At 41.2% G+C, this 13,724-nt stretch overlaps 1 protein-coding gene across 2 annotated transcripts in view; it reads right to left on the bottom strand.

Moving 5' to 3' along the window:
• Positions 1–13,724, bottom strand: part of SIN3A (SIN3 transcription regulator family member A) — a 67,046-nt gene that overhangs the window by 4,256 nt on the left and 49,066 nt on the right. For both annotated transcript variants that reach the window (XM_027571235.2, XM_027571236.2), the window contains exons 18-20: positions 8,357–8,449; positions 7,355–7,449; positions 910–1,117 (exon numbers count right to left, since the gene is read on the bottom strand). In XM_027571235.2, coding sequence (XP_027427036.1) covers positions 910–1,117; positions 7,355–7,449; positions 8,357–8,449 — 396 coding nt within the window. The remainder of the gene's footprint in view (positions 1–909; positions 1,118–7,354; positions 7,450–8,356; positions 8,450–13,724) is intronic.

The following is a 13,724-nucleotide window of genomic DNA, read 5'->3' on the forward strand; positions in this document are numbered from 1 at the left end:
TTGCATTTGCTGGTTTCCTTCATCTAGAAAGCACCAACCCTCAAGTCCTCACCAGGCTGGATCCTGGTCACTGTTCCAACCTCAAGCGTCACCTCCTAAGGGAGGTCTCCCCCACCACACAAACAGGGCCTGAATGCCAGCTCCCCATGATCACTTCACCTAGTTTCTCTCCTTCCTGATTGTGCCCCAGGGCCTGGTACAATCCTGCTACAAAATTGCCCCAGGAAGCTTTCACAATTGAGACAGCATGTGAGAACAAAGAGAATTCATAAGCAATACCACTTGAAATGCAAAAGCTGGGAGTAGCTTCGCTGAGGTGTCACTGGCTCTTGTGGGTTGAACTGTGTCCCCTGCAAATCACTGTGCTGAAGTCCTCCCCCCAGTACCTCAGAATGTGACCTGACTTAGAAATAAAGTTGTGGCAGATGTAATCAGTTAAGATGCAGTCAGACTGTAGTAGGGTAGACCTAGAGTCCAGTATGACCGGCCCCCTTTAAAAGGGGGGACACTGGACACAGGCACACAGGGAAAACGCAATGTGAAGAAGATGAAGGCGGAGACCTGCATGCCAAGGAAGGCCAAAGACTGCCAGCAAAACACCAGGTGCGAGGAGAGGCATGGAAAAGATTCTCCCTCACAGCCCTGCTTCAAACCAACTCTGCCACACTTCAATTTTTGACTTTTAGCCTCCAGAATTGTAGGACAATAAATTTCTGTTGTTTAAGGCACACAGTCTGTGGACCTTTGTTCTGACATCTTTAATAGACTAATACACCTGCTTACTCAACAATTCTCAAATCCAAGAGGTGGTTCTCATAAAGGGAGAGAAACAGTCAGGAACCTCTGTAGTAGGCCTGGGTCTGGCAGGGGAGGGAGAAGTATGGAGAAATTCCAGTGACTGGTTTTTACCTGATGAGCCCGGAGCAAGGCAGTTCTCCGATACATGTAGTCCTCTGACTTGATCACATACACCATCTTGTAGGAATTCAACTTGAATCTACACTCCAGTTTATCCAGGCTATCCACATTCTCCATGGTCTTCTTGCTGTTTCCTTCCTTCCCTTCCTTTTCCTGCTGTTCTCGACCACGCTGACATTTCCGGATCCGCCTCAGATTCCTACAAAGCAGAGAAGCCCTGCAGGATCAGAGCTCCTCCTGATGCAGATTCCTATGAGTCCCCTCAAAGGGGTTCTCCTCGTATGCCTTTATAGCAGTTATCACAATTTTAGTTACATATATCTATATATATATCTCCAATGGTTTCATTGTTAAAAAAAAGTTTCAAATGCAGAAATACATAGAATATAAAGTAGAAATCTTTAACCATCTCCTACCCCAGATTCTCTGAATCCCATGTGCCTTGGCAGAGGTAGCCACTGATAGTTTTGATTTTAAACCTTCTAGGCCTCTCTGAATTCACATACGTAATCACTCACTATAGTTCTGCTTTGGGATGCTTTTAAAGACAAAACAGGATCATACTATAAAGATTTTATTATTCTCCACTTTTCACTTAATGTGAAGATTTCTTTCATTTCACCAAAGATTTGTCACATTCTCTTGAATTGCTGCAGAGTAACATGCCTTAATTGAACCATTCCTTAATAGGAATCAATCAGGGCTCCTCACCTGAACCACGGAGCAAAGATGATTATTTGCGTATTTTTTCAATCCCCCCCGCAGAGATGGTACATAACTTCTGTATTCTACCTACACAGTTAAGAAGACAATTCATATCAATGGATGCCCTGGCAGGTATTTAGAGCTGAATTCTCTCCAAAAGCAATCAGAAGAAAGCTTGTCAGCCAGACAATTATATTGTTTCTAATACTTTGCTATGAAAAAACGCTGCTTCAGTGAATATCTTTGTATACATGTATTTCCGTAGGACAGCAGTTCTTTGGTCCAAGGACCCTTGGGGGCCCCCAAGACTCTCTTCAGGAGATCTATGAGATCAAAACTATTTTCATAATAATACTAAAACATAGTAATACTGAAACATATATAGAAAACTTATTTTCCTATGTTAACATTTACACTGGCAGTGCAAAAGTAATGGTGAATAAAAATGCTGTTGGCACCAAACTGTCCTTAGAAACCTTTATATTCTCTGGCCATGCTCTGGCAATTAAAAGAGGAAAGCTGGGGGCACTGTGTAGCTCAGTCAGTTAAGTGTCTGCCTTTGGCTCACATCATGATCCCGGGGTCCTGGGATCGAGCTCAGTGGGGAGTCTGCTTCTCCCTCTGCCTCTCCCCCTGCTCATGCTCTCTCAAATAAATAAATAAAATCTTAAAAAAAAAAAAATGAGGTAAGCTGGTTTCACTTAAGAATGTCCATGATGGGGACGCCTCGGTGGCGCAGTCAGTTAAGTATCCAACTCTTGGTTTTAGCTCAGGTCGTGATCTCAAGAGTTGTAAGATTGAGCCCTCTGATGGGTTCCGTGATCAACGTAGAGTCTAAGTTTCTCTCTCCCTCTCCTTGCTCTCTCTCTCTCTCAAATAAAAAAATCAATATTTTTGTTTTTTAAAAGATTTTATTTATTTGCCAGAGAGAGAGAACACAAGCAGGGGGAGTGGCAGGCAGAGGGAGAAGCAGGTCCCCCGCTGAGCAGGGAGCCCAATGCGGGACTCGATCCCAGGAACCTGAGCCGAAGGCAGACGCTTAACTGAGCCACCCAAGCATCCCTAAAAAAATAAAACTTAAAAACAACAACAACAATAATACACATCCTTGATGAAGCAGTAACATATTTTTCAAATCCCAGCCCCTTAGGTTCACATCCTTTTAATATGCTATGTGGGAAAATGGGAACTACACATACAGCACCCTAGTGTGCCAAAACACTATGGGATTCTTAAAGGGAAGCACTCGAGCACTGCCTGAGTGGCAAATGGATCACTCTTTTTACCTGAAAGAACAATGCACTAGCCATCCTGGAGTATGTGCCGGCAGCTATTTTCTCAAAAAATGAACAATGGGGCACCTGGGTGGCTCAGTCATTAAGCGTCTGCCTTCGGCTCAGGTCATGATCCCGGGGTCCTGGGATCGAGCCCCATGTCCGGCTCCTTGCTCAGCAGGAAGCCTGCTTCTCCCTCTCCCACTCCTCCCTTCTTGTGTTCCCTCTCCCTGTCAAATAAAGTCTTAAAAAAAAAAAAACAATGAAGAGGCGTCTGGGTAGCTCAGTTGTTTGAGTGTCGGACCCTTGGTTTTGGCTCAGGTCATGATATCAGGGTCATGAGATGGAGGCCAGGCCCGGGGCTCCGTGCTCAGTGGGGATTTGCTTGAGATTCTCTTCCTCTCTCTTTGCCCCTCCCCCACTCATACACTCCCCCCCCAAATAAATAAATATTTAAAAAAATGCAACCTGATATAATCCATATAAACAAAAGCTTTTTGGAATATTCAGTCTCTAGGAATATAAGGGATCTCAAAGCCAAAAAGACTGAGAACCTCAGCTATAATAGCTGTAAGGCAAATGATAAGAAACCAAAGCTGTGGGTAAAGTTCCCATACATTTTAATTGCCCTGGCCCCAGAATGACTGTATCAATTTCTATTTTCCCCACAGAATATGAAAGTGCTTTCCTAGCCCACACCCTCTACAACACAGGTTATAAATCTTTCAAAAACTTGGCCAACCTGGTGAGAAATACAGGATACGTTTACAGTACTAGTTCATAAACCTGGAGACGAAGTCTGTTTTGTTGAAGAGAGGCCTGGCACAGAGCAGCTGCTCAAAGTCTGCCAAATGAACCAAGAAATGAGGAGGCTGGCAGGACCCTTCTGCTCACACACCCCCTTTCCATGTTCTGACTAGAACTCAGTCTAATAGTAACAACACACAGATCTTCCTTGACTTAGGGGTTACATCCCGATAAGAAGTTAAAAATATTGTAAGTCAAAAATGCATTTTATAAACCTAACCTACTGAATGAACATCACAGCTTAGCCTAGCCCACTTTAAAGTGCTCAGAACACACTTTAGCCTACAAAGGGGCAAGATCATCTAACACAAAGCCTATTTTGTAATAAAATGTTGCATATATCATGTAATTTATTGACTACTGTCTGGAAAATGAAAACGAAGTGGCTGTATGGGTAGAGAACGGTGCTAAGTGTGTCAGTTCTTGACCCTCGTGCTCATAAGGCTGACCAGGAGTTGGGGCCCCTGCCCAGCATCGCAAGAGGATCATACCACAGATCACTAGCCTGGGAGAAGACCCAATTCCAAATTCAAAATGGTTTTTAGTGAGCGTGTCTCACTTTTGTATCACTGTAAAGTCCAAAAATCATTTAAGTCAAACTATCCTAAGTGGGTGACCATCTTTATTGGGATAATACCTTTCTGGAAATGTTAAGACCTGGGATTTCAATTATGAGCTTCTGGGAAGGAAGAAAGCTACTCTACTACAGCAAAACCTCTTTTCTACTTCTGAAACTCCATTTTCATCCTCAGATAGAGGACCAACAATATACTGCCCATAAATAGGGAGGAAATTTTAAAAATTCTGTGAAGTGAATATAGCAGACCTAAGACTGCTATCTTTTGTGGGTTTTCCCTATTATCTTCAAAAGAGAGCTCTACTTTATTTTTTAAAAATGTAATTCTAATATAGTTAACACACAGTGTTGTATTAGCTGCAGATGTACAATATAGTGATTCAACACTTCCATACATCACCCAGTGCTCATCTCAACAAGTGTCCTCCTTAATCCCCATCACCGATGTCACCCACTCCCCCACCCACCTCCTCTGGTGACCACCAGTTTGTTTTCTAGTTAAATGAGTCTGTTTCTTGGTTTGTCTCTCTCTTCTTTCCCCTGTGTGGGAAATAATAAACCAGCTATGGCTGGTTTATTTCTTAAATTCCACATATGAGTGAATTCATATGGTATTTGTCTTTCTCTGACTGACTTATTTCACTTAGCTTATACTCTATAATACCCTCTAGCTCCACCCATGTTGTTGCAAATGGCAAGATTTCATTCCTTCTTATGGCTGAATAATATTCCATTGTATATATACACATCTTCTTTATCCATTTTTCTATCGATGGACACAGGCTGCTTCCATATCTTGGCTATTGTAGATAATGCTGCTCTAAAAATAGGGGTGCATGTATCCCTTTGACCTAGTGTTTTTGTATTCTTTGGGTAAATACCCAGTAGAGCAATTCCTGGATCACAGGGCAGTTCTATTTTTAACTTTTTGAGGAACCTCCGTACTGTTTTCCACAGTAGCTGCACCAGTTTGCATTCCCACCAACAGTGCAAGAGGGTGCCTTTTTTTCCACATCCTTGCCAGCATGATATTTCTTGTATTTTTTGATGTTAGCCATTCTGACAGGTGTAAGGCAATGTCTCATTGTAGTTTTGATTTGCATTTCCCTGATGATCAGTGATGTTAAGCACCTTTTCATATTACCTGTCAGCAACCTATAGGTCTTCTTTGGAGCAATGTGTGTTCATGTCTACTGCCCGTTTTTGTTTTGTTTTTTTACAAGATTTGAGAGAGAGAGGAAGAGCAAGCGAGTGCACTCATGGGGGGGGGGGCGGCACACGAGGGCAGAAGGAGAGAGAAAATCTCCAGCAGACTCCCTGCTGGGTGTAGAGCTAGACGCAGGGCTCGATCTCATGACCTTAAGATCATGACCTGAGCCAAAATAAAGAGTCAGACGCTTTACCGACTGAGCCACCCAGGTGCCCCCTGCCCATTTTTAATTGGATTGTTTTTGGGGGGTGTTGAGTTGTGTAAGTACTTTAGATATTTTGGATACTAACCCTTTATCAAATATGTCATTTGCAAATATCTTCTCCCATTCTGTAGGTTGCCTTTTAGTTTTGATTATTTCCTTTGCTGTGCAGAGCTTTTTATTTTGATGTAGTCCCAAAAGTTTGTTTCCCTTGCCTCAGGAGACTTATCTAGAAAAATGTTGCTATAGGGGAGTCACAGAAATTACTGCTTGAGTTCTCTTCTAGGATTTTTATGGTTTGAGGTCTCATATGTAGGTCTTTTAAAATCCACTTTGAATTTATTTTTGTATATAGTGTAAAAGCAGTCCAGTTTCATTCTTTTGCATGTAGCTGACCAGTTTTCCCAACACCATTTATTGAAGAGACTGTCTTTTTCCCATTGGATATTCTTCCCTGCTTAATTAATTGACCACATAATCATGGGTTTTCTATTCTGTTCTATTGATCTACATGTCTGTTTTTGTGCCAGTACCATACTGTTTTGATTACTACAGCTTTGTAATATAACTTCAAATCTGGAGTTGTGATACCTCCAGCTTTTCTTTTTCAACGTTGTTTGGCTATTCGGGGTCTTTTGTGGTTCCATACTAATTTTAGGATTATTTGTTCTAGGTCTGTGAAAAATGCTGGTGGTATTTTGATAGGAATTGCATTAAATGTATAGACTGCATCAGGTAGTGTAGACATTATATTTCTTCTTCCAATCCATGAGTATGGAATGTGTTTCTACTTCTTTGTCTTTTTCAATTTCCATCATCAATGTTCTATAGTTTTCAGAGTATAGGTCTTTCACCTCTTTGGTTACATTTATTCCTAGGTATCTTATTATTTTTGGTAAGATTGCTATCTTTTGAAAGGTCTGCTTTCAAGGTTGTCACTTGGCTGGGTTCTGGAATCCTGGATTTGGGGAGAGTTTCCACCATTCCCTAAGCAATAAAAGTGGCTCACTGTACCTAAATTGTTCACATAAATATGTGGTTTCATCTGAAAACCTGCTTTCTTTCTGGGAGTCTGGAATTTTGTTACATGCTAGGCAGACAGTATCACCCAATAAAAAACCCTGGCACTGAGTCTCCTAATGAGATTCCCTGGTAGACAGTGTTTCAAACATACTGTCATCATTTGTTGCTTGGAGGAATTAAGAGTGTCCCACGTAGCTGCAATAGAAGAGGACTCTTGGAAGCTTGCACCTGGTTTCCTCTGACTTTGTCACAGACGCCTTCTCCCCATATTGATTTAGCTCTGTATTCTTTCACTGTAAATCATCACTGTGAGTATGACTACATGCTGAGCCTTGTGAGTCTTCCTCATGAATCATCAAGGTTTGGAGACTCCGCCACATACTCCTCTCCAACACAGGAAAGTTACCGTTGATTCTCTAAAGCTCTCACTTCTCTCATGCTTTGGGGCACATGCTCCAGGTAAGCTCATGGAAGAACAGCCATAGAAACCTTGAATTAGTGTCCTCAGTGTCCTTGCTGTTCAGCAGACAGAACAACGAACTGAGTAAGCGAAAACCAAGGATCTGAAAGTCATTTAACTTTCTGTTCCTCAACCCTGTGCAAGTATATACTGCCAATTTGTGACTCAGTTCACTCACCTTGGGAGAAATACTGGTTTCCGTGCCAGGTGCTCACGAAGCTCAGGAGAGGTAGTATCAGAATTCATGTATCGTTCCACATAGTCTGACCAACGCTAGGATTATAAACACAAAACAGGGGTGGAGAGAGAGTACAAACACTGGACTCCATCCTCCTCAGGTAGTCTAGCAAATTCAAGGACTAAACTTCAGAAACCCTTAAATTTTAACATCAAAAATATCTTTCCATAATGACATGCTGTTACTTGGTATTGACACACAGCTTTAAATTCCTGTTAGGTAACAAAACCCGAAGCTTGTCCGAGATACTTTAAAAGTTATCAGAGGTCATAAATGGGTAGAGACTGGCTCACTGACAAGTTTTATTTCCCCACAGAGGGTGTTGTTAAAGAAGAAAACATACAGTGGCAAATGTCTGAAAATCAGTATCTTTCACATTAAAATCTGGATTTCTGGAATCTCAGAAAATTTTTTTTCAAAGATTTGGCAACCAGGAGCCAGTATTCCCACAGAACAACAACCTCCCTTCCATAGCCCCTCAACATCATACACATGGCTCGCGTCTCTCATTAACATTACCTGCTAGGCCTAGCTCTGATAACCGACTCACTCTATCCACTCTGTGGGGTTGACAACTCCTGGCTTCATCTATCCCAATAAAAAGTAAACATGACACAAAATCAAGATGATACCGGGCAGATGGGACCTCATGTGTGGTTTCTTATACTTTAGAAGAAAAACAGGAACGTTGCCAACCATGAGCTGTCCTGAGAGATGGCTTTACTGACGGCTAAATGAGACTGCCATCAACCCTAAATATCTAGCACTAGGCAGCCCTCCCCTTCTGTGGAACACATGGCTGGAATGGCCTGTACTTTAAGCATCAGGTTCTGACCCTTAACACGCCTGAGGCTGTCTTGGCCTTCTAGAAACCGTCACGAGGCAGATTCTCGGCAGGGCCGCTCTCTAAGCACACAGTTTCTGCAATATGCTTGTTCGTACCTCTGCTTCTACAGGGTCATCGGAGTTCTCCTCTTCCGTGTCCAGGAGCTCAATGGTCAGCTGAACCTGGCCCTGGCTCTGAATAAACATAAGCTGCAAATAAGAAACCAGGATGTAAACAAAAGACCATCTCTTCCAAACCTATAACCTAGCTACTCAAGGGTTGGGAGGTAGGGAGGCAATAAAGTTATAAAACTTCACTCTAATTGAAGAGATGAGGCAGGTACTCCAAAGTTTAGGAGACAGGTGATAAAAAAGGCAAAAGTCCAATCTTGCTACCAGCACAATGAAAGGTTAGAGCAAAAAGTACCATTTCATGTTTCGTACCTCTTGTATTAGCTGAAGCAATAATCAATGGAAGAGTGTTTTAAACTTATTTTGTTCATTGGTAAGAAATATAGCATAAAGCCAGAACCAGAAAATGTCAATGCCATTTTACCCGATAATCCCATTTTTGGAACTTAATACAAAAACAAGCATGAAAGAAAAAAGAGAAGAAAAGGAAATAAAGAAGGAAAAGGAAAAGGAACTTCTCATACTAAAGTGAAGCAGAAAACATCGAACCCAACAGAGAGCAGCAATCAATTCTACTGCCATAAAGATGACCACCCAAGGGGGCACCTGGCTGGCTCAGTCGTAGAGCATGTGATAGTCGATCTCTGGATTGCAAGTTTCAACCCCATATTAGGTGTAGAGATTACTTAAAAATAAAATCTTAAAATAAAAAGACTACCCAAGCCATCATACACACTGTGATGTAAGGAATACAAAGCATCAACGTATTAACAAAGTGATCTGCTGTAATGGTATCAATCATATTTGAAGTTCTCAAAATTTTGATTTCTAACATTTATGATTTTTTAAAAAATTCCTATTTAAAAGCAATACACTGGGGGCGCCTGGGTGCCTCAGTTGGTTAAGCGACTGCCTTCGGCTCAGGTCATGATCCCAGGGTCCTGGGATCGAGCCCCGCATGGGGCTCCCTGCTAGGCGGGAAGCCTGCTTCTCCCTCTCCCACTCCCCCTGCTTGTGTTCCCTCTCTCTCTCTCTGTCAATTAAATAAAATCTTAAAAAAAAATGAAAGCAATACACTGATTAGAGCCAAAAAACAAGTCATGCTTTGCATAAAAAACTATCAAATGGTGGTGGCACATGGGACCTCCCGTCAGAATCCCAAGATTTTCAATGTCCTTATCCTAATGGCTTATTGCAGGTAAGATTACTGTCCAAATCACATGGAGAAGATCATTTTACAAGGAAGCATCTATTTCAACCTTCTTCATTTTACACAGGGAAAAACCTAAAAATGAGAGTTCTCACTTCTCAAGTCCACTGATTCAGTAAGTAAACAGGACCAGAAGCCAGTTCTGGTTCCAAGTGTTCTTTCAGAGAAGCTTTAAAAATTCCTACCTGCTAGTAAAATTTAAAACATGACAAGAACATAATATATGCAACATAAATACAAACACAGTTACTTCCAAAATAGATTTTAAAAAACTGTCCTTAGGAGTTTGCTCCTCCCCACCTGATCTAGGATGACCTAGAGTGTCAAGATTTATCCTACTGCTTAAGGAAATCAGTCTTTAAAGTGATACTGAGGAGACTGTCTCCTTTCTACTTAAAACTGAATTTAATCTCACCCCCAACAGGTTCCTCCACCTGTCACCTGTCTTGTTAGGCCCTTAACCATGTGTTTACCCTGGTTCTCGCAACTGGGCAACCACTCCCCAAGTCTTGACTAGTCTCTATTTGACTGCCCACATCCATCACCCAAATGGTAACTGCCTCCAGTTGTAAACACACCTCTGGTTCCTCTGCTCCTCCTTACTCAATGCTACCAAACTGATCCTCAAAGCTCAAATCCAGTGGGATAGTCCTTAAAAATGCTTCACCACTCACCAACCACAGGAAAATTCAAACCTTTTACTTAGTATGGCTGAGGATCCTCTAGTATTTGGACCCTCTTTCTACACATCTCCTTCACCAATATCCTATACTTCATTCATTCAACACATGGTCACTGAATGTCTATTATTTATCAGGTACCTTTAGAAGATAGCACAGTTTCTAGTTTGGAGGAGCCCAATTTAGTAAAGGAAACAGGAATAAAAACAGCTATATTTACATTACAACTAAGGTAACTACCAAGGTACATTCTAGAGACATGGGCAGTATACTATGGGAATAAACAATTGCTCCTCGGCGAGCTGAGAATGATTTCATGTCATTGAAGTGACACTCAGGTGGCCACTGAAGGATATAGGGGAAGTCCAATCAATTTCAGAGAACTACACCAGAGAAAACCCTATTTTTAAAAGTACATAAAAAGAACTATATATCCCTCCCAAACACAGGGTGAAAGATATGAATAAGCAATACACAGAAAAGGAAACAGAAATGGGCAATGATAGAGAACGGGGAAATATGAATCAGAATAATGTAATTTTCTAGCCACCCAAATGGCCAAAATAAAGAAGTTTGATTACTACCCAGTGTTAACTAAGGATGGAGAAATAAATGCTCTTATAGAAGTGCACCCTAGGGGAGCCTGGGTGGCTCAGTCAGTTGAGTATCGGATTTTGGATTTTGCTCAGGGTCATGATCTCAGGGTTGTGAGATTAAGCCCTGCACTGGGCTCAGGCTGGGCATGGAGCCTGCTTAAGAATCCCTCTCTCCCTCTGCCCTTGCCCCTGCTCACGTGCTCTCTCAAAAAAATAAAAAAATAAATTCTTAAAAGAAAAGAAAAAGAGTACTCTAGTATATACAGCCTGTGGCTGTAGAGAGTGAAATGGCATTCTCCACTAAAATATAACATTCAGGGACATTTGGCCGGCTCAGTTGGTGGAGCATGTGACTTGTGATCTAAGGGCCCTGAGTTCATGCCCCATGTTGGGTGTGGAGCCTACTTAAAACAAAATTTAAAAGAATATATATATATATATTTATTTAAAATGTATAATATACACATCCTTTGACCCTGTGATTTCATTTCTTGGTCTCCACTTCAAATTCTAACATATGTGCACTAGGATACAAGCACTAGGATGTAGCACTATTTGAGGAAGTAAAAAATGGAAATTGTTTAAATGTTCACCGCGAAGAGAATTTTTTTTTTTTTTTAAGATTCTATTTATTTGAGAGACAGAAAAAGGGTGAGCGGGGGGAGGGGCAGAGGGAGAGAATCTCAAGCAGACTCCACACTGAGTGTGCGCCGGACATGGGACTCAATCTCAAGACCCCAAGATCATGACCTGAGCGGAAATCAAGAGTCAAATGCTTAGAGTGTCCTGAGCCACCCGGGTGTCCCAGGAATGATTTTCTGAAAATTATTTTTTAAAGTTTTTTTTTTTTTTTTTTTGACACAGAGAGGGAACAGAAGCAGGGAGAATGGGAGAGGGAGAAGCAGGCTTCCCAATGGGCAAGGAGCCTGATGCGGGGCTCGATCCCAATCATGACCTGAGCCAAAGGCAGGCGCTTAACGACAACGACTGAGCCACCCAGGCGCCGCCCCCCTTTTTTTCAAGATTTTTTCCCCCCAGGAATGATTTTTTTTTTTTAAACTATGGTACATTTTTACTCTTAAGTATGACAAAGCAGTTGAAAAAATGAGCTGGATCTCTATAAATTAAAACAGAGAAATTCTAAGCCATACTAAGTGAAAAAAAACCATGATGCAGAATGTGCAGCCTAATGTCATTTATTTCCATATATACACACGTATGTATGTAAAGGCACAGAAGAGGGTCTGAATGGATACACAGAGAGCTAAACGTGGCTGAGCTTTTAGTTTTTATTTTTAGATTTTATTTATTTGAGAGAGAGAGAGAGAGAGAGAGAGAGAGAGAGCGCGCGCACATGAGAGACAGGAGGGTCTGAGGGAGAAGCATACTCCCTGCCAAGCAGGGAGCCCTATGCGGGACTCGATCCCAGGACTCCAGGATCATGACCTGAGCTGAAGGCAGTCGCTTAACCAACTGAGCCACCCAGGTGCCCAACGTGGCTGAGTTTTTAAAAAGCAGTGTACGATGTACACAGAAACAAAATGGACAGGAGGCTGGGGCTCAGGGGTGGGCAGGGGATCTGAAGGGCTGCTTATGCTTAATGTTAATAGTATCAAATTTTGTTCTCCATATGAACATTTTAAAGGATCACTGACATAATTTTTTTGGTTACTAAGCCTTTGTTTCTGCTATTCCGTCTGCCACACTGAAAACTATTCTTATCCATAGGGTAAGTCTACCCATTCCTTCATAGGCCTTCACCACACAATGTAATCCATTGTTAAGTCATTGTGGGTGGGGATGGTAATTCCACTCACCACAAAAAAACACACAGTAAACTTCTAATAAACATTTATAGGTTTAAAACCCTGAAGAAAAAAAACAGTCCTGCAAAGAGTACAGGTGATGGATTAGAAACTAAAGAAATAGCTGAAAGTAGAAGCAGACAACTAAGTGGACGATTTGGGGTCAGATCATTAAGTACATGGAACAGATCTAACAAGGATATGTTAGCTCTCTCTGCTTGGCCAACTACAAACCTTATTCTGGGCCACAGGAACCTGCCCTTCTTATGCAAATACATACAAGTTTTGTTCATTACACAGCTGTAATCATAGTACACATAGCTTTGTATCCTTTTATTTGATTCAGTATTTTTATAATTTATGATTCACTATTACAGGCTCCAAAATATGCCACCTGGAATTCACACAATAGGCTGCTATTAACCATTCCCACGGTGGACTGGACATCTAGGTTGTTCCCAACTACTTGCTTTATTAACTAGCAACAACAGTGGAGTAACGGTGGAAAATGGAAAACACCTAAATGACCAGACAGTCATAATTCTCTATAAAATATCAGTCATGAAAAGATGAAGACCTACATATTGCTAATTGAGCAAAATAAGTTACAGACCATTTTGCCCTGTATACCCTCTTTCAAATCCTATAAAAGCACAGAAAAGTCTAGAAATGTCATCAGTAATTATTTCTGGGAAGCACTACAGGTGACAATTTTTCCTTTTCTCTGCATTTCCTATCTTTTCTACAACAATCATGGATTATGTGTATTAGCATGCTTATTTAAGTTTATTTTTTTTAGTGATGGGTCTTGAACTCATGACCCCAAGATCAAGAGTTATATGCTCTTCCAAATACGCCAGCCAGGTGCCCCTCTGTATTAACATTTTTAAATAAAGCATTATAATATTTACAAAGCATTATACTATGAAAAAACAACCAGAGAGAAAAAGGCAGAATACAAATTTATAAAAATCATATTTGGCAACTTTTTTAAAAGGCAAGAAAGTAACAGACCGTCCATGGGAGATGGTCTTTTACTTCCACTTTTCCATGTTTTTTATT

This window comes from Zalophus californianus, chromosome 6 (assembly GCF_009762305.2).
Source record: "Zalophus californianus isolate mZalCal1 chromosome 6, mZalCal1.pri.v2, whole genome shotgun sequence".
Taxonomy (NCBI): Eukaryota; Metazoa; Chordata; class Mammalia; order Carnivora; family Otariidae; genus Zalophus; species Zalophus californianus.